This window comes from Solanum tuberosum, unplaced genomic scaffold (assembly GCF_000226075.1).
Source record: "Solanum tuberosum cultivar DM 1-3 516 R44 unplaced genomic scaffold, SolTub_3.0 scf00159, whole genome shotgun sequence".
NCBI lineage: Eukaryota > Viridiplantae > Streptophyta > Magnoliopsida > Solanales > Solanaceae > Solanum > Solanum tuberosum.
The window spans coordinates 554,061-576,168 of record NW_006239089.1 but is presented as its reverse complement, the minus strand read 5'-3'; the positions used below and the strand labels follow the sequence as shown (position 1 = coordinate 576,168).

General features: G+C 30.6%; 1 protein-coding gene across 1 annotated transcript; it reads right to left on the bottom strand.

The window, feature by feature from the left end:
- Window positions 1-12,851: 12,851 nt before the first annotated feature.
- On the bottom strand, window positions 12,852-17,625 carry LOC102589797 (ferric reduction oxidase 4-like). The gene is made up of 8 exons (XM_006353849.1): window positions 17,457-17,625; window positions 17,244-17,340; window positions 16,971-17,162; window positions 16,642-16,876; window positions 16,006-16,333; window positions 14,672-14,909; window positions 13,642-14,378; window positions 12,852-13,245 (listed from the first exon to the last, which is right to left on the bottom strand). Exons 1-8 carry the CDS (start codon window positions 17,605-17,607, stop codon window positions 13,106-13,108), a joined length of 2,118 nt encoding a protein of 705 aa, XP_006353911.1. The 5' UTR covers window positions 17,608-17,625; the 3' UTR covers window positions 12,852-13,105.
- Window positions 17,626-22,108: the final 4,483 nt, after the last annotated feature.

Sequence of the window (22,108 nt, the reverse complement as noted above, 5' to 3'; positions counted from 1 at the left end):
GCCCCTTAAATATATATATATGGGGAGTGATTTTTCCTATTTATTTAGTTATTTATGTTTTTACTTGAAATCAAACTTAATAAATATTATAAAAATAATTTTATTTGTGGATTTGATTAACAAATAATAACACTAACACCATGTAATATTATCTTGTCAATATTTATGATAATATTTTAAAATTATAATTTTGTTTAAAAAATTATAAAAAAATATATACTTTTAAGAAAATAGGGCTGGACCGGCAAGCCTGTAGCTCACACTTATGTGGGCTAGGCCGACCATTTTTAGACTCACACCAAAAATGGGCTAGCCCGGTCTGACCCCTCAAATTTCAAAGCCTATATGGATTAGCCCGAATGGGGTAGGCTAGCCCATCTTGACAACTTTACTTTCCATTAACATTCAAAAATTTCCTTCAATACACAAAAAATGAGTAGACAGAAAAACACTAAATCACTCATTAGCAAGTATTGTATCATCTTTACAAAAAAGAACTAGAACTCCTTCAACTATCAAACTCTTTCATCTTTACAAAAAAAACTATTATAATTTTTTCACCTATCAAACTCTTTCATCTTTACAAAAAAAACTCATTCCTTTAGCTATCAAACTACTCTTCAACTTCACAAAAACAACACAACGAATGAGCCTTCGTATCTTCTGATTCGTAATAGCTTACAAAAGGTTACTTGCTTTCGATTTTATTCATTTTTCTGCAACTCGAGTCTAAATTGATTTAAGAAGTCGTTGCTCTTTTTGGCTCGTTGTCGTTCCAGTCTGTGCCCCTTAAAAGTGTCTTGACCGAAACCTGTATGGCGGCTAATCATATACTCATGATGGTGCAACTTATGTGATGTGGAGTGTGTTCATTAATTCTGCCCTTGCTCAAAAGGACTATCAGTTGATCGCTCTGCTTGATTTGTTTGAAGCTCTCAATAATCCTATCCGGCTACTTAGCTGGAATTTTACCACTGGTAGATCTTGAGAGGATATATGGCTGGAAATTTCATGCCAGACATCGAACGTAGTTGATATTAATCTTGCAGGATTGAACTTATCGAGTAATTTTGAAGATCAAATTATTGACCTCCAGAATCAGGTACACCTGAAGAAGCTTGACTTGAGTTCAAACAACATTGATAGGCACTTATCGGATAGTTTGCCGCCTACGTTAGTAGATTTAAATTTGGCACATAATAGCTTCACTGGAAGCCTTACTCATACACTGACTTCAATGACATATCTCAAACACCTTAATTTGAGTCACAACTTTCTATCTGGAGAATTGCCAGACATATTTGGTGTTTACGTGAATTTAACTATCCTGGATGTTTCACACAATAACTTCAGTGGAACTCTACCTCTTACATTCCAAAATATGATTAGTCTAAGTAGATTAGACCTTCAGAACAACATGTTAAGTGGATCGGTTCTAATATTAAGTGATCTTCATCTGCATGAACTAAACGTTAAAGATAATTATTTCAGTGGGTAATTTCCATCAACATTTAATTTATAAGCATCTTAAGGATTGAAGGTAACCAATATCTGATTGGATCAAATTGTCCTCCTGGAACCTTGGCCTGATATTAAGCCTGACAATAAGAGTTTCTCTAGTCTTCAGTATACATCAGAAAGAAACCAAATCCTCGATTCATAGTTACTCTGGTGGTTGTAGTGTCATTGATAGATATTGCACTATCAATCTTTATTGTTGTTCACTTGTATCATTTTCATCAAAAGTAGAGACTCGACAGTATAAGAGGCAACTTAATTTCATTGCAGCCTTTTCCAATTACTGCATCTCCAGGTTCTTCAAAAGCGAACCACGAATGTCCAAATATTAGAAGTTGTGACATTTTTTCTCGTATCTTCAAGGAAAAGAAAATTGTCAGAGGCTTTTTCAGTCGGTGCATCCCAAGATGCTGAATATGATAAGGCAAATTTTAGCAGCACTAACACTTCCAATCTGTGCATCCCAAGGGGACACTTGTGGACTAGTATTAACAAAACCAAAAAAATTGTCACCTCCACCGACCATGACACAGGATTTGTCAGAATATGACCTGTGCGACGACTGATTGTGCTTTTGCAAGCTACATATTAATATGATCTTCTGCAATAAATTGAAACTTTATTACTAACATGATTTCTTAACTCTAGCCTTTTTTAAGCTTATCAAATGCCCTATAAAGTTGTAACAAATATGATCATAACAATAAAGTTGCAATGCTTGTAGCTGACAGAGTTTATCCGGTAAACATTAATTCTTTAGGAAAGTACTTCCCTCTGCTTTATGGCAATGTTGTTAGAAGGGTATGACTTTCATTTAAGCATGGTCTCAACTCTCATCTTGATTAAGATAAAATTGTTAGTCACTTGATTTTTTTATTTTACAGTAGAATTGGATGTGAAATTTGTTCTCTATTTCATGATAAATTTTATTTCTTGGTCAAAACAAAATTAGGAGGAAGAAATGAATGTGTTGGCGGCGATAATGACAAATCTAAAAAACTAAATAATCGTAATGATAAGGGAGGTGAAGTGGCTAGAGAAAAATATGAAAAAAGAAAAAGAGCGTATGATGGCGGCGGCGACAATGACGGTTGTTGAAGAAAGTGATGGCGGCCAGCACAAGGAAGAAGAAAGAGATTTTTTTAATTGGAAAATGTTTAATTAAAGGCTTTCACATGCTCATCAGTGGTGAATCACACTCAAAGTGTTATGTAGGCAAAAATTGCTCAAATGGTATCAATTCAAATTTCTAGAAGTGTTCAATAGGTACAAGTCTTAATTAAGGTGTCTAAGTGAACTATGCAGACAATTTTAAGGGGCTGTAGATGACTTAATCCTTTAGCTTATATATATAGGATTAAATCACCGGTTCTTATAAGTATAAAGATTTTTGTTCACAATCTAGGATGAAAATTGGACATGTCATCGGTATGATTGTTGCACAAGATTATATATAATTTATCTAGATTATGAAAACGGTATAGTTCCAACTTCTTGTGCTAGTGCATTTTGTATGTGTTGAACGAGACCAAGTAGAGATAGTTGCTTTAGACTGACGGACAAAAGCATATTTTCTAAACTATTAAATGTACTTGTATTCTTAATCCTGATATAACTATTATGATCTGTATATATTAATTATCGTTTTGATTTATTAAAGACTTAAGTCATATACGGCCCCGTAAAGTTGTCTGCATATTTCACTTAAACACTTTAACCTACCTTTGTTCCTATTGAACACCTTATTTGTTGAAAAATCATTCCTATTAGACACAAAATGCTGACATGTCAAAAATGTTTGTTTCACTCTGTTTAAGCGCGTAGAACTGTTCAAAATAAAAAAAATTCCACTAACTTATATACCTAAATTAATAAAAAAAGGAAAATATTTTATTTTTTAAAATAGAAAAGGAAGTCGTCTTCTTCATCTTATACTCCGCTCTCTGTTTCTTCTTTAGCTGTAATATTTTTTCCAACTCCATTAATTTTCGGCGACGTCGCTGCTGTCGCCTCTATTGCCATCCACCCTTTTCTTCTCTCTCTTTTCTTTTTCCACCACTCCCTCCCCCTTATCACCATCATTTTCTGGCAAAATTTTATATTTTTCAACAAGGTTTCATTTCGAACATATACTTATGTCAATATAATTCAATAATAAAGAATCACATCAATTAACTAAAATTGATAGTTAAAAAGAAACGAAGAGTTCTTCAACTCCAGAAAGCATCAGTTATGAAATTCAGAAAAATATTTTAGGTAACTCCATTTTTTTCGGACATGGTGATAAACCTTATTCATCTTCCTCATACCAAACTAAATGAAGAAAAAAAAATTATAGTTGAAAAATAGATTGAGAATGTTACGGTTGGGATTTCACTAGACAAGAAAATGTGGGGTGGGTGGGTTTTTTTAGAAAATTCTTTTTAAATTTTTTTAGTTAGTTAAATATATTAAAATAGTTTCTTTTTAGAATATCATTTTTTTAATAAATTTTTTGATTCAAATGTCACATGTCATCATTTAATTCATCAAGTTGCCATTTCACATCGAGTGTAGTACACACTTCTCTTATTTTCGGCTGATTGTCAAAAAATGTCAAATATGTATCAATTTTAAGGGGCATAGGTGTTCAATATGTACAAGGGTTAGTTGAGGTATTTAAACGAATTATGCGGACAACCTTAAGGGGCTATGGATGACTTAAGCCTTTATTAAAATATGAGAATCTGAGATGAGTCAATATGCCTAGTAGATTGGATGATAATAATATATATATTGGTGAAATAATAAGTTAGTTGATGGAATCCATGTCTCTTGATAAAGACTGATTGATATGCTTTTTTGAGAAACTTATAAGTTTTCATCGTGTCAAACCTTGCGAGTTGGTTTATGAATCCGACATATGAAATAAGTTAAAGTAGTGCTCTAAAGGAAATTAATCATTAAATTAAATTCGTCGGTAATTTAATTTATTGATTAGTATATGTAATCGTAACATGAGGAATTACATAAGTGTTTAAAGGGAAATTTCGAAATATAAATAGAAGAGTGCAATTACGAATTTCTAGTGGAATGATTTGTAATTTCTTATGGTTAGAATAATCCAAATTAACTATTTGAAATTATTTCCAAAATAGGAAGGCTCAGTAATTAATTATCTGGTCCCTATAGTGCCTATATTTAATTAGAACTCAGAATCCTATTTCTATGGGAAAAGAAAGAATAAAAACTAGGTTTTCTACTCCTTTTGTACTGGGAAGAAATCTCTATAAACAGGGATTTTTCTGACCTAGAAAATAGATAAATCAATTTTCTATACGATACTTGGCTACCAAAGTATTGAGAGAGTTCAGATGTGAATAAGGCTGGGCACCGGACCGGGTTGTATCGATACCGATCTGGTACCATTCCGGTTCGGTAGGTTACGGAACGGAATGAGACACCGTGAACCAGTACTCGAGATGGAACTAAATCAAAATTTCATCTCGATAATTTCGGTCCGGTTGATCCCAATAAATTCTGATTTCGATTCGATAATCCAATTAATTATATTTTATTAATTAATTTATATTTTATAATTTTTATATAAAAAAATAAAATAAAATAGGTTGAAAAGCCTTTCCCACTGCCCCAGGCGGCAACTTTTATGAAAGGCTGAAAATATGCTTGCTACCACTGCTGACCTGCCCCCTTTCCCAGTCCCCACTGTTGACTGCCCCAATGACAATATTTTCCATTGCAACGTCTCCAATTCCATTCCAACGACAATATTTTCCAACATATAATTACAATTTCTAAAAACTATATATATAATCCCTATCTTTATATTTTTAATTACAATTTACATATTTACAGCATTTAACAATTAACAATTATTAATTTCTCTCGATTCTCAATCTTTCTCAAAGTTTCAAGATTCAAGTTCCAAATTTCAATCATATTATTTTGTAATTGTGAAGATTTCAATAATCAGTTGGTGAATTTTGGGGTGGAATTTTCTTCAAACTTCAAGTTTCGACATCAATTTTTCAATTTTCGATTATAATCGTTTGTTCTTTACACAAACGTTTGGTAACTTCGTTCCACTCTCTAATATTATATTTATTTATTGTATTTATTATTTGCAAGTTGTTCTTATTATATTTTATTTGTTCTTGTTAAATTTCGTATTTTATAATTTATAATTTTATATCATGGAGTCTTCTAAAAAAAGTGGAGGTAAAAAATGTATTGTACACGGAGTAAATAATATGTTTACAATTTTTTTTTAAAGGTTTTAGTTCTTCTAAATCTAAATTTCCTCTTGTTAGAATGAATACGGATGAATTTACGCATGTGAGTGAAACTAGTTTTCCCATCCCGGTCCTATAAAAATTAATATAGATATTCCTATAATTCCCGAAGAGGTTTATGGAAGACATTATGGTAATTATCAAGAAAATGATGAAGTAGATTTAGATGATACACCGACTAGTCCCGACCTCAATAGTACTGAAGTTCCACCTCAAGAGGACAATCCTCCGGTTGGAACTAATCGTCCCCCTATTGTTTCAACTAGAGGTAAGAACAAGGTACAACGTACTTTAAAATCAAATGTGTGGAAATTTCGTTATTTGAATGAAGAAAAAACTTTTAGTAAATGTAATCTTTGTAAACAACATTTTAAATATAAATCTGGTGGGAGTGGAGGTTCAACAGGGGGATTAAAAAAATATCTGATTAAAAATCATAGAAAAGAGTGGTTTGCATATTTATCTTCTCTTGGTGTTTGTGAAGATTCTAGCGTTGGAGCATCGGCTAGAGGGTGAATTATGATTCAAAGTGAATTAAATACTTCGAACCCAAGTGGTCCTCTTACACATCGAACCTATAATAAGGATCGTGATCATGAAAATTTTGCTAAAATGGTTGTTGTTTGTGGTTTGGCTTTTAGTTTTGGAGAACATCCGGATTTTATTGCATATATTCGTGATACATATAATCCTAGTTTTAAAAGTTTATCAAGAAGAATGGTAAAAAGAGATATTTTTGAATTTCAAGAAAAACATTATTAATATTTGCGTGCCTATTTTGAAATAATGGATTGTAGAGTTGCTATTGCCACCGATATGGGTCGTAGTCCTAATGATTTTGATTATTTAACTGATACTGCGCATTGGATTGATTATAATTGAAATTTACAAAAAAGAATTATCGGTTATAAAATTTGTCAACAGAAAAAAACTGGAATGTATATTGCTATTACTATAGTGAAAATTTTAGATTTTCTCAGTCTTTGTGATAAAGTCATTAATATTACTTTAGATAATGTTTCTGTTAATTTAAATGTTATTAATATGCTACAACCTAACTTTGTCCTATTAGTAAATATATTTTTCATATTAGATGTGTTGCGTATGTATTAAATTTGGTTGTTAGTGACGGTGTGAAATTATTTGAAAATTGTGATAAAGTTGATTATGTTTGTTTTTATATTTTTCATATGCATAGTAGTAGTAGAATTAATCAATTTAAAGAGCTTTGTATTGCATGTAAACTTCTGTTTAGAAAAGTTCCGAAGCATGTAAAAACTAGATGGAATTCCTTTTATGATATGCTTGAAGTTGCTTATATATAGAGAGAACCTATTATTATGCAATTTAATAGTCATAATACTTATCCTGAATTTAAACTTAATGATAGTGATTGGGATGAAGTAAATGAACTTAGAATATTTTTGAAATCATTTTATGATGCTACTAAATTTTTTTCTGGAATGTATTATCCTACTATTTCTAAAATTTTAATACATATATGTGAGATTTCAACTCTCTTTTCTGAATTTAAAACAAATGAATTATTTACCAGTGCTATTGAAGTTGTGATTACAAAATTTAAGAAATATTTTATTTCTATCCCTCAAATTTATTTAACTGCAACCCTGAATATAAAGAATATGGTGCAAAAGCTTTAGTTGAATGCATTTATCAAAATTTAGATATTAAACCAGAAGAAGAACCTAATTTGGTAACATGTCAAAATAGTATAAAATTATTTTCTAAAGAAATGTATGATAAATATTGTTCCTTAGATAATGTTGAAAATCCTCAAATGTTTATGCCTCGAGTAGGTGCCAATGGTAGAGTGAAACATAAACTTGGTCTTGACTCATTTAATAAATATGAATTTGTTAAATATCTTGAACAGGGTTCAGATAATATTACAAACGAGAAATGTATACCACAACTACTCAATTGGTGGAGGGATCGCGGAACTCAATTTCCAAAACTTAGTAGGATGGTGAAAGATGTGCTTGCAATTCAAGGATCATCAGTAGATTCGGAGGCAGCTTTGAGCTAGGCAAGATTTCAAATTGGAGACCACAAATATTCGTTAGCAGAAGACATTTTGGAGATATCAGTGCTGTTTAGAGATTGGATAAATGCTGAGCGGAGAAATCAAGGACTTCCAAAGTTAGATAGTCAATATGAACTTTTCATAGATTCAGCCATTGGATGTGGTAGTGACGATGGCATGAAACTTCAAGATCGTCAACGAGCTTTACCAAGACCAGTAGTTGATTACGGTCAATCTATAACTGAGTTAGAGAAAGGCTTTATGGGACTATACAACTATTAGTATTACATTTGAGGCTTAGTTGAAACAGAACCTTTCCTAAAAGATGGTTGCGTAAATTATGCACTCTACTAATAGTTGTAAATTGTAATTGTAATTTGTAATACAAATTTAAATAAATTGGATTGATATTTTTTAATTTGTGTCATTGTTTTATCCTTATTTTTATTTAATTTTTTAAAATTACAAACTTAAGTTATTTAAATTACAAGTTATAAATATAAGTTATAACATATTAATAAGTAATAACTTATAAACTTCAAAAGATTCAAATCTTGAAAACATAAACTAAAAACATTTTTTTAAAAAAACTTTATTAAACTTAACTTGCAAACTTAATAAGTAAAAAATAAAAAAAAATATCTTTAACAAAAACTTAAGTAAAATTACATTTTAAATTTCAAAACTATTAATTTAAACTTAGAAAAATAAAAAAACATTCATATTTTCGTAATTCAAAAAATAAAAATAACTAAATTTTTTTTTATCATTTTTTGAAATAGCTAGATGTGTCATCCCGTTTATCCCATTCCGATCCGTTCCGGCTCCATCCCGGTATATAGTGGGACGGGACGGAACCGAGTATCTGTCCCAATAATTCCGGTCCGATTCATCCCGGTACCGGTCAACAAACCGGTCAACCCGTCCCATTCCAGTCCGGTGGTTCTGTCCGATCCAACGCACAACCTTAGATATGAACTTGGGACCATTGTAGAAGACTGCAAAATTGTTGTCTATCTTGTTAATTCACAAATTGATGACAATTAGGAAAGAATAATTACTGGTTTAGACTGGGGATAATTTGATAGATAGGCTAAAATAGGACCTAATTTACTCTAACTAGTAATATTATTTCATTTTTGTTATAAAAATATTTTATATACTATTGTGAATGTCTATTCATTTATGAGAAAAGTTAGGGTTAATTATTTCGTGACCAAGTTAGTTTTCCTGTAATTTAGAGGGGTCTCATTCATTGTAATTTCATATAATCCTTTTCTCTTCTCACTACCTTTCTCTATAAATATAATGTTCTTCTAACTTTATTATTTTTAATACGTTATCAGCAAGAGATTTTACCATTTCAAGTAAGTTTTGAATTAAAATCCTATAATAAAGACATTTATTTTATTGATTCTGCAACATCACACACATAATATTTAAAGATAGCAAAAAAATTTGTCTCATTAACTTATGGGTCACAAAAATGTTACTATAATTTCTGATAGTATTAAATTGATTGAAGACTTCGAAAAGAGACATTATAATTTTGCCTAAAAGAATAAAACACATTATTAACAATGAAATTTATTTTTTAATCCCTGAGAAAACATATTACTTTTTAAAAACATATATCAAAATAGTTATCATATTAAGACAATTGACTAAATGAATCTTGAATATAACACTTATTGTTGGAAAAAGGATTTACAACACTTTTTATGATAAATAAAAAATTCATTCATTTCTATACTTTTATACTTTGACATGATTGATGGAGACATTCTAGATCTACAAAGACAATACGAATTAGAGAGAAAATTCAAATGAACATCTGTGAAAGAGCTCAATTTTTTTTTATAGTATTGGTGGGCCTAAAGTCTTTATTGGACTGAGTGTAAGCAAGTCCAGTAATAAAGAAACATCCAGTGAACTGACCCAAATCCATGAAACGTCGGATAGTAGGGCACAAATGTAACTAGAGCTTTAGGCTTTAGCAATGGTGGTTATATTTTTCTCTACGTATTGCTATTGAATAACATGTCTTTACCCATAGCTCCAGTTGTCTTTGTTTTTTAATTTCTGGACTATTAATTCAATAAACACTTTTTTGTTATTATCAGTTTTGATTTTCTAAAATCGGATTAAGTTTTGGATCAGATTCCTACTAAACAAGATGAAATGTGCTGAGTTTTTTAAGTTCACATGAAATTTATCTTCCTTTCCATGGTGACAATGCAGGAAAAAGTGTGTGTGACTTATTATCATTTATGTTGCAGCTGAACTTATTTGGAGTATTTTGAACTAAAACTCTCTTTGTAAATGCAGGTCTTATGCTGCTGCAGTATTTTAGACATCAATATTCTATTTTGCTTGTGGATTGATGCTGCACAGGTTATCAGGTTCATTTGTTCTGCATGGTACATCCTCTTCCACCCAAAAATAAAAGAATGAAAAAATATTGAAAAGCAACTACAACAGCAGAACAACTAACTCTCTTTCACTAAGGTGCTGGAAGAGGAATATATCATACTTCCACAGTGAGTTCATATTGAATATAGGGGTTCAATTTGGCCAATATTATTTAGTTTATACGAGTGCTCAGCTTATGCTGCTGATGGTTAAAATACCCTTTGCTTTCAGAAGTTTTATAGTATTATCAGCCCCCAAGGGCTTTTCTGTAGTGGTAAGAATGCAACTGGTGATGTTGGGTAAACACACTCTATGTGTTTGCAATCTGTTGCATAGAAAGCCTGGTATTTAAGTGGAGAAGGGCAAAGGGGAGGGCCCATCATCCACCGAGTTTTGAATTGTGCGTCATTGGCTTTCAGGGATTTAGAACATTTCCTTAAAAGATTTTCAGTGAAAAAGTATAATTACAGACATTTAGGTTGTATTTGGTATAATGGAAGTCATTTTCATGGAAAATATTCCTTTCTTATTTTTTAAACAAAAAACATCTTGGAAAATGTTTTTTTTTTATAAAACGTATATATTAAAGATAAGTAATAATATTTGTAAATTAGAGATTGTTTTGATGAAACTATCGAGTCTTAGAGATCAATAAAAATGTGCAAGTATTAGTTGGAGCAAGTAATATGAAGTAAAAAGTTAAGATAGTTGTAAGGAAAATGACTTCCACCAATAAGTGAAGGAAGTCATTTTCCTTGGAAAAAAACTTTCATCTTACCGAACACCAGAAAATGATTCTTTCTGGGAAAACATTTTTTGTCCTGCTAAAGACAAATGTTACTCTAGAATGATTATACCAAAAAAAAAGAGTTACTCTACCGTGTTTCATTTGTAATAGTGATTCTGGCCACTAATAATTAATTGTTTTTAATGTTATTGCAGGATCCTGATAACTCTTTGGATGATAAGTCTGAAAGCAGACTTTATGTTGGAAACATTGATCTTTAGAATATCAGAGTAAGGATAGATCTATAGGAAGTTTGATTTGCTTGTCTCACCACCAGCAGCTCCTTTGCGCTAATGAGCAAGAGTGCCAAAATAGCTGCAACTAAGAACAAATTGAAGAAGAGAGCCATAATTCAAAGAGACAAAAAAGTGGCTGACAAACTCTCAGATGGTTGATGTCAGATATCAAGCTCAGTTGAAGTTTTCTAGTTACTCATCTAGTTTTCCATCTTTGGATCTTTGTATTATGACAATGACAAAATGATATCAATTTTGTTTTAATTACCAAAAGAAAAGATACGTATCAACTTTGTTTTCCTGGCAGTAACATGACAAGTGACTCGTTATTTTTGCAAATCTACCTATTCACGTTACACACTTGAATTTCAAACTCAAACTTGGACCATAGTTCAATGGTTAAAGGATTTGTTTGGTATGAAGGAAAACATTAGTATTTGTTTAGACTATATTAAGATAATAGTTTATGCTTATGTATTGAATGCAGAAAAAAATAAGAATTTTTTAATATCAACGTTGGTACAAGCATAGACGGAAGTGAAATAGTCGATTCAAATATTGTTTCTTTACAAAATCAACATTTTTGACATATTGATTTGGGAACCATAGTTCTTCCTAGATTCGATTTATTCTTCAAAAGGTTTGTAACTTTTTTAGTACATGGGAAAATTAAATTAAATTCTGAAAAACTCTCAATTTTATCCTTCCTTCTACTACCAATACAAAAATATTTCTGTTATTACCTAAATAGTTCAAAAATACCCCTTGTTAGGTTTATCCAATTGGGGCAGCAATTCATGCCACTGTTTCACATTCTTACCTCTTAAAGTCTTCAAATAATTAGTGTACTTCTTGTTCTTCTTAGAAGTCATTGTGGCAGTAGGCCCAAGAAATGGAAGAACATTGTTTATTATTTTATTTTTTCCCCCTTAATATGTTACATCTGTAGTAGTAAGTTTTAAGTTAATCTATTATAAACGAAATTTATTTTTAATGGTGGTGAAGGAAAAGAAAGTGCAAGTGGTGGAAGAACAAAGTGAAGGCGAGGCAGTAAAATAAAGGCGGATCCAGGTTTTCAAAAGGATGAGTGCACTAATATAAAAGATAGTATACATAAAATTTAAATATATCAAACTGTATAAATAGTAATTACACTTAATTATATTCAAATTCAATTACAAGATAAACCTTTCAAGCAAACATGTTCATTTATACAACTTTAATTTATACAACTTTTGCATATTCTTACCTCTTAATTAAGTCTACAAATAAGTGTACTTCTCGTTCTTCTTAGAAGTCATTCATGTGACAGTTGGCCCAAGAAATGGAAGAACATTGTTTATTATTTTATTTTTTCCCCTTAATATGTTACATGTATATAACAGTAAGTTTTAAGTTAATCTATTACAAACAAAATTTATTTTTAATGGTGGTGAAGGAAAAGAAAGTGCAAGTGGTGGAAGAACAAAGTGAAGGCGAGGCAGTAAAATAAAGGCGGATCCAGGTTTTTGAAAGGATGAGTGCACTATTATAAAAGATATAATAAACATAAAATTTAAATATATCAAACTGTATAAATAGTAATTACACTTAATTACATTCAAATTCAATTACAAAGATAAACCTTTCAAGCAAACATGTTCATTTTATACAACTTTTGACCAGATTATATATACTGTACAACACAACTTTTTAAACCATATTTCAGAAACTTGCACACAACCAAATAATCCAAAAGCCAAAGAAAACAGAAAAAACTATAGTAAAAGACAATACATACGTCCTTGTTTTTTGTGGTAGAAGCAAGCAGAGAGCATCACCAATTAAAGCTGATAGACTCAAAATGTAGGTTTTGTGCCAAGCCAGAAGCACATATATTGGCAACCTCATGTCTCATGCTCTTTGGCCCACAAACTACAACTCCAACGTCTGATGCTTTGCAACCAAAAAGTATTCCTGCATTCAATTCAAATAATATAAGTTCCTCTTATTACAAATATTTCAAGACTATAAATATAATGTGTGTGCTAGTCTTTCGTCAAAAAATTATATTGTGCATATAGAATTTAATAAGTTCCTCTTGTACTTATAAATATTTCAAGAAGATGGTGAGTGTAGTTCAACTTTAAGTAAACACTTGCAAAACTAATTATTACATATTATAATTGTTCATAATCAATAGAATTACCAGTAATTTAAGAAGTATAAAACAAGTAATCTTCTATAACAGGTTAAACCACATTAATATCGATAGTGTAAAATCTTAATTATACTAATTATCATATATAAATAAATAAAATTATTCACATATATGTATTATCAGAAGTATCAATAATTAGCTAGTAAACTTACTTTTTAGATCAGGTCTAGCACCATAATGCACCTTAGTAGCTTGCACAATTGACTGTTGAGGAAGGCTTTCCAGCTCCCTTTCCGTACAACATAAATTACCAACAGGTGAATTTGTAGGATTAGTAGGAATTTCCACATTCTGAATTTGTTTCCCTTCAATTTCATTCTCCCTTTTTTGCCACATAAAAATAACGCTAGTGCCAATAAATATCGAAGCACAAGCCAAAAACATATCCCAAATAATTTTCGCGCTGTAATGATACAATTTCCCATCGCGTTCAATTGGATATATGGAGTAACGCGTAACGAGGCCTAACAAAAGGAGAAACATGAAGAATGACGAAGTAATTATCGCGCCAAGCCAGAGCCAGCTGCTTTTCCCGAGTGCTGCTGAAATAGGAGAGTCTTTCGGATTTTGTTTGAACACTAGTAGTTGTTGTTTCGACTTGGAAGCTAATTCCAGCTGGTTGTTATGATCGTGTTGTTGTGGTTCGTTTTCTCTAGTGATATAAGCTTCGATTTGGAAATCTAAATTGGAGATATTGGAAGGAGTTGTGGAGATAGGGAGCAAGAGATCAAGCATTGTGAGATCGGTTGTGTTCTTGAAGGATGTAATTAGGATGACTTTTGGTACTTTGGTGTTTGGTTGAAGTGTACTTCTGTAAATGAGCTCTCGAAATATTGAAATCATGGGAGTAATTCCACTTCCTCCACTAACCATCACCAAGCATTCTCGACTGAAATATATATGTCACATTGCGTTTGTTAAATCAATGAAAATTACTATACACATAGTACTAATTAAAGAATATTTTACACTACTAATGTAATTTAACTCGTTCTAGTAGCTTAAAGACTATGTTATCAAAAAAACATTTTTGAATATAAATCAACAGCAATTTTTCATATTTAATAATTATTGAAACTAATTATAATACTTTTTAAATAGTTTCTAAAAAATAATAGATTCTTTGTCTCGAAAAATATAAAATGTCACATAAATTGAGACACTGAAGTATTAATTAGTTACCTTAAGAAATGAAATGATGAAGGTCCATAGGGTCCCTCTGTTGAGATTTGAAGACGATCAGGAGAAGAAGAAAGCTGTTTTTCTAATTTTTGACTCCAACTTCCCATGCATTTAATTACAACACTTAGTTTATCTGTCTCCAAATTACTGCTTGAAACAATAGTAAATGGATGCCATTGCAACTTGGATACACTTGGCACGTTCACAAACAAGATGCTTGTAGGGTTGTACGTTAATGCTGTAATAATGTGAAAAAATATATAAGTACGTTTGTACATCCTTAACTAGCATATGTAGTACTACTATTAGTACTAGTGTACTACTACTGCTAATTTCAATGTGCGTGAACATATTTAATTAATTGGGAATAAAGTTCAATAATAATGGAGTGATAATAAGGTCGGTCTGGATATGATTTCAAATCATAAATTTGAGTAAAATATAGTTGATAAATAAGGTATCAGAATGTTTAAATACGTTTTATTAATAAATTGAGTATTTCAATGTTATTTTTTATCAGTAAATGCTATTATAAAAAATACATTGGTTCAATAAATTGACAATATATAGTAATTAGCGGGTTTTTTTTATAAAAAAAAACCCCTCATATGATATGAACAACCTTTCATGTCGAACGTGGGATTTTTTTTGTTAAATTTAAATCGTTATCGATTTTTTTTGTAAAATATAAACTTATCGGGTCAAGTTTATCATTTAAAAAAAAATGGAAACACAACTTGATATTTCAAATCCGACTTCTTGAAGAATTTGAAGTTTGAAATTGAGGTTTTGTTGACAATTCATAAACACAAATTTGAGTTTCATAATTCTAGGGCCAAACACCTACTTATTATGCTATAGCATTTGGTGTATAAAACCTTCTCATTAATTATGAAAAAGTTTAAGTTAAATTATTTCAAATTTAGAAAAGAATCATTCCTGTATCATCGAGCGAAAAAGGAAATAGATTCACATGTATCATGTATGTTGATGAAAGAGACAATCTTCTTTAACTAACATCTTGAAAAAATTAACATGCTTGGGTAATTATAAGAATATACGTGACAGTGTTAGTTTGTTTAATTAAGCATGAATTTTAAGAAACTAAAATATTTTTTAAAATTTTATGATCTTAAATTAAAAATTGTATATAATATATCAAAATTATGTTCTTTGAATATAGTTTTGAGGTTTTAAACATGTTATGTGTGATACTAAAATTACAAAATTGTTAAATATAGAAAGTGATATTTTTTTTCGATCAGACTAAAAAAAAAAAAAAGTAAGACCAATCTATAAATTAATAGAGGAGGAATATTGGAGTATAAATTTACCTGGATTCTTGGAAAAGGTGAGTTCAAAAGTGCTACAAGGTAAAAGTCGTGCAGAAATTAATCTAGCACTTCTTTTAGACTGTAAAAATCTCAAATATCGATCGATAAGGAAGAGAAAAATCCCAGGTAGGATCATGCATGTGTAGGCAACTCCAACATGCAAAAGGTAGAAGATGATGTAGAGAGTATATAGTTGATGTGTGTAGAAGAATAAATCGAACATCTTTCTCCTTATCTTGTACAAACTTGTAACCCACATTGCTATTGCAACCAAAGTCGCTATTTCTCCAGCTACGTTCGATACGTACGAACTGCTCCATTCTATCATCTGCAAAATTATGTATAATATATACACACAAATTATACCGCGATTGTTTTGGCTAAAATTTGTTAAAATATAAAAACTAGGGTTATTTTTTGTTGTGGTGAGTTATTGGAAAGTTGTGTAGCGTTAAAACCCCTTTTAAAAAAAATCACTTGGTTGATCCATGAAAAAATTCAGGATCTCGAGTGATAATTGATTATGGTCTTATTTTATGTATGCGTTTTAAATTTTCTCTTTATACATGTATATACATGAATTCGAGTAAAAAATAATGAATTCAGATAAAACAGAATTAACCCTAAAGAAATTACCTGTATCATTTGATTAGACACAGCATAGTATATGACAAATCCAACACTATGAAGAACTGCAAGGGCCATAGATATATGGCCTAGCCATATGTGATATTTGATGCTTGATTCCGAAGTTAGCCCCACCAGCGGCAATATTGACGACAATCGAGTCACTGGGAAAAACAAAAACGCATAGCAAACATTCCCAACATACCCAAGCCTCAATGCTACACTTCTAAACTTCGTCATCCACCTAAAAATTGTTGACCCAAAAATATTTATATCAGTAACTAGTAGTTGAGTGACCATACGAAAAACAATGAGTTAGATCATCGACCATGACTTACACTTTTTCGGCGGGATTCATGATATAGAGATTACGATAGCTGATATAGATGTAGTTGGCTAAAGACCAAATAAGAAGAAGGGTAAACATAGCAGCAAAAATAAGTTCAACGGCGTTTACAATTCCAAGAGATTCCATCACGAGCCGTGGCCGTCTCCATGAACCAAAATATTCTCGCCCTTTATTAGTACTACTGCAGTAGAACAATATAATTATATGTTAGTTAAAAGAGATATATCGAAGATGATCATTAATAATTATGTAATTAATTAACCTGTGATCAGAAGTTGACTTGCTGTAAAGATGAAGATAGACACAGCTCACAGCGGCTATCAACATTATGGGAAATGTAAATAAAAGAAGATTTATCCCTGTAAATTGAGACAATTAGTGCAAAGTTTATTAGGGTTAGGTCAGAATTCGGATTCATGGAAATTGATCAAAGAGGAAGAAGTAAGTATATCCAATATATATAGTAATTAATTACCTTGTTCCCTGAAATATGTAGAGTCGAGGTTGATTAGTAGATGGGGAGTCCATGAATTTTTGTAAGTAGGTGTAGGTAACATTACCCATATGAAAAGCCATCCAACAAACACCAACAACACAAAACCATTCAAAATAGTCTTGCTCCCCATCTTCGCAAAAACTTTATGATCTTTTTTTGTTGAAATTAATTAGCTATCACAATAGAAGAGATGTTATGTGTATATATAGAAGAGTGTGTTGAAGAGGAACAACATGCTTCATGCCTTTTGTTTTACCTATTATGATTGATTTTAGCTAATTCCCTTGCGTGGACTTTCTCAAATTGTATTATTTCCTTAGTTTTTTAATTAAGTTTTTTTTTAGGGTGAATAGCAGTACTAGTGAACTTGTGTTTTATATATTTGCCTTTCAACTAAAAGGAAGAGCCACTTTACCACTTTTGACAAGTTAAAAGAGGGTTTAAGTTGAAATCATCTCTCTCTTGGCTCTCGTACGCTTGTTTACATACGCCCAATTTTGAGGTGATATATATCTACCATGGCTAGAGACCGAGGATAACTGATCGAAATAATCATAGGTCATGTGAAAGTTAACAATTGCAAATCTTGATAATGATAAATTAGACGACACATAAAGGAGTATATGATTGGACAGTTGACCTACCTATGGAAAAACAATACAAAAGAAAGTATATAAACTATTACAGAACTCTTTAATGACTACATTGTGGTTGTTATTGTGTTCCTTATGACAAGAAAAGATCTTCTAACTTGTCCAATCTGTGCTCCTTGATGTTCAATTAGAGTACTGGTCTATCACGTAGAAGTTATGTTTGGTCTGTATCTAACAGTATCACAAAACAGGTGTCCCTAAATCTGCAGGAAAGTTGAATCTAATCAATATTCATTTGTGGAACAAAATTTTCATTGTAAAAAAATGTAGCACATCAACAAGATAAATTGTGGATCAGATGAATCCATAGCTACTATATCAAGAACCATTCTCTCTTTGGTGTTGCTATCCGTTAACACGCTTCGTGGATTATATTGTAACAAGGATAATCAATGCTAGAGAAATACCGAAGCAGATCATTTATTTAATTGTTCATTGTGAATTCACTAGGAGATTTATGCAGAATGTATCATTGGAGAGAAATCTAAGCATCTTTGAAGGCAACTGGAATGTCACAAAATAGCATAATACACTTGTAATGTTAGAGCTTCTTTGGGGATAAGGGAAAATATTCAACAACTTTGTGTATTCTAATAGTAGCTTATTTGTTTTGTTCTGCTAGTTATTTCTGAGTTTCAATTAGATAGCAAATTGTGATAGTTTTGCTATGGCTTTGTAATTCTTATCCTTGCTGTTGCTGAGTAGCAAAATGTTAGCATAAATTTTTTTTTAAAAAAACGAAGAAAGAGCTTCAGTTATATATACGGCTAGCCTAAGAAAATTTTATATTATCATGTCATTTTTATTTGTCGTGATTTTTTTATTTTCAATAGTACAAATCTCAAAAGTTTATGTATATATATATATATATGCTTTTAAGTGACTTGAATAGTGTAAAAAAATCTTATGTTAGACAATTTTACCTTGGCATTTAAAAGTCAAAGTACAAACATCTATTACTTAATTAATCATGATTATTGACAAATACAAGGATGAAAAAGACATGTCTACCTTCATTAGTTAGATGCAAAAATCGAGTTTGAGTCAATTTTATGTAACAAAATTACGTAACAATTACATGATTAAAATGATTTTCTTGTACAAATTAAACTACTAAGTACTATTCCTAGGTTGAAATAATTGGAGGATAATTAACTAGTTGACCACACGCATAGCAAATAGGAAGGATGCATTGATATTTTAAAGACGAATGGATAATTTAATTAAAGATATCCAATGAAAAATTCCAAGAATTGAGATGGTACTACTAAAACTGCAAGTACAGTTGACTAACAAATGCAGTACACAAGTTTAGTAGTACGTTCAAGGAGTGGCAATCTGAAAAAAAGTTTTTATGCTTGGTTAATTAGACATCGTGGGCGCATTTATTTCTCAAAATAAAAATAAAAACAAAAAAACATTTAATTAAGAATGAGTAGAGGAAGTGTAGGTTTAAATTATGCATATTGTCTCGTAAAAAACTTAAACTATTAGAGAAATTACGTCGCTTGGTAAAGTGTACTAGTAAAAATAGTGCATGCATTAGCTCTATGTATTAGTAGTCCCTTGTTTAATACACTTTTTCATTTTATGTATAACTAATGCAAGTATTAGTTATAAACTCTATTGTGTATTGAAGATTGTATTATTAATACCATAGATTTCTAGGTATTACTAATACAAAGGGATTTAATGTATGCATTAGCATGGTTAAAGATTCAATTACCCTTCAAAAGTACTTTTACATCATTTCCACCATAATTGTGGAGGATATTTTTATAACTAAATATTTTTATACAATGCATACTATTTTTAATACACCAAACCAAACAATGCATAAGAAATAATCTATGCATAACTACTGCAAGCATAACTAAGTTATTACACGCATTACTAATTCAAATATTACTAATACACTTTATTGAACATTATTTTTACGCACTCTACCAAACGACCCGACGTTTGGTCATAAATTTGAAATGTCTTTTTTCTTTATATAATTTTTTTGAAATTGAAATTGAAGATGGAATCATGTTTGGTTATAATTCTTGCAAAGATTATTTGGAATAATATTCATTTTTGAATATACTTTTTTGAAAATCATGAAATATGATTTATAACCAGTAATTCACATAATGAATAGTGTGAATTACTAGTTATTAAATTATCAAATTTGCTCTAAAAAAGTAAATCACATAATGTCATATGAATCTCATAGATGAACTACGATATACTATATTAAAAATGATCATTAGCGGCAATAGCTTAATTGCCACTAAATATGTATTTTAAGCGATAATTAACACTCTTTGTGTATTTCCCTAAAGCCTTTAGCGACATTGGTTCCAATGACACTTAACTAATGCCGGTAAAGATTTTAGCACTCTTTATTAATATCTATTTTTGTTGTCGCTAAAAGTTGTTTTTGTTGTAGTGATATGTGATAAATTAATTATTTACCAACTTATCTTTCCTTTCTGGATACTTAGATTTTTGTTATGTTTAATTGAGAAAAGAGTCCATTTACTGTGGCTTACTTCTATTTTATGGGTTTATGTGATTTAAATAAAAATGGACGTGAAGAAACCAAATAAAAAGTAAGTCATAAAAGAAGCCAAATTGAGGAAAATGAGAACATACAGTAGCTAGAAGCACAAAGACTGGCCAGATGAGCAAATTAAAAGATATGGTTATTTTGATAGGAAAAATGGGATCTGTAAAATTATGATTTCGGAGGAAATATCTTTCATTTTTGGCTGAGCTTGCACCCACACTTGGGAGTCAAGATTTGAAGACTATGATAAGGAATTTCTTAACTTTTACTCATTTTTCCATTCTCTTGTTACGTATTAAATACTTAAGTATGTACTATTTTATTCGATACCTAAATCTTGTTTATGGTAATATTCTATGTTTGAAATTTGGATTAAATCTCTTGTTTTGTTTATGTATATATTGAATGATTTTTATTTGAAATGAAGTGAGTTTATTGTTTCGCTAATTGCTCTTGTTTTTTAAATATTTTCAAAGCAAATAGGTAATGCTAGAACTCACCCATTTATTTTGTTTTGAGCTCGAGAGAAGAAATCGAGCTTGATAAATAATAATTAATTAATGAAAATATTTGAGGCCCTTATGCCCATCTAATAGTTCGAGTTAGAGATAGAAGATGAAAATATTTGCTTGATTGTCTTTATATATTCTCTATCAAATTCAACCTCAATTTACAATTGTATAAATTATATTACATATGATTATGTATGTACTTTCTCATTTGAAAAGTGAATTTGGACGTTATTAGCATGCTATTACACTTCATCAATTTTTAAATACTTTTACAAAGATCCATTTTCCCGACTGTTATTGCATGTAAGGTTGAAAAGTGAAAACATTCACTTATATGGGATTGGGATTTCATAAAAGTCAAATACTACTTTTAATTAGGAGAAGAAGTTGTTGTTGAGGGATTTTATCACATGAAAAAAAGTTGTTGTAGTTAAATTTTGCATTAAAAGAAAAAATTGGACGAGGAAAAAAACAATAATCATTAAAAAAAGGAGGAACTATAAATAAGTAGAAAATAAAAGGCAATTGATTAACAAATTACAATGTCAACACTACAATCCTTTGATACAATTAAAATATACGTATTGAGCTTGTTTTAATGAAACAATGTCCACAAACATTTCTATTATATAGAAAGGTGAGGGCGACCAGGACGACCAAGGGTACTTTTGTCAATTTAATAAAATTCCAAGCTTAATTTAATTGTACATTTTGCATTGAGAGTATTGAACATTCCAAAAAAACCAGCCAAAAGTTATGTAATTCCCACTTTATCCACCATTAAGTTGTTGATTTCCATCGTCACACGTGTACAACACATTGGGAGGAGTAAAAGAAATTAATGCAAAGTTAAAACATGGACCCCATTTTTGACTCACTTCAAAAGTCTATGCATTCAAGACCACTCTTTTA

Coding starts and splice junctions, on each gene's coding strand:
- LOC102589797 (XM_006353849.1), bottom strand. CDS start 17,607: ATGGGGAGCAAGACTATTTTGAATGGTTTTGTGTTGTTGGTGTTTGTT. Junction 17,163..17,243: donor AAGTCAACTTCTGATCACAG/GTTAATTAATTA, acceptor GTTCTACTGCAG/TAGTACTAATAAAGGGCGAG. Junction 16,877..16,970: donor ATGAATCCCGCCGAAAAAGT/GTAAGTCATGGT, acceptor AACAATTTTTAG/GTGGATGACGAAGTTTAGAA.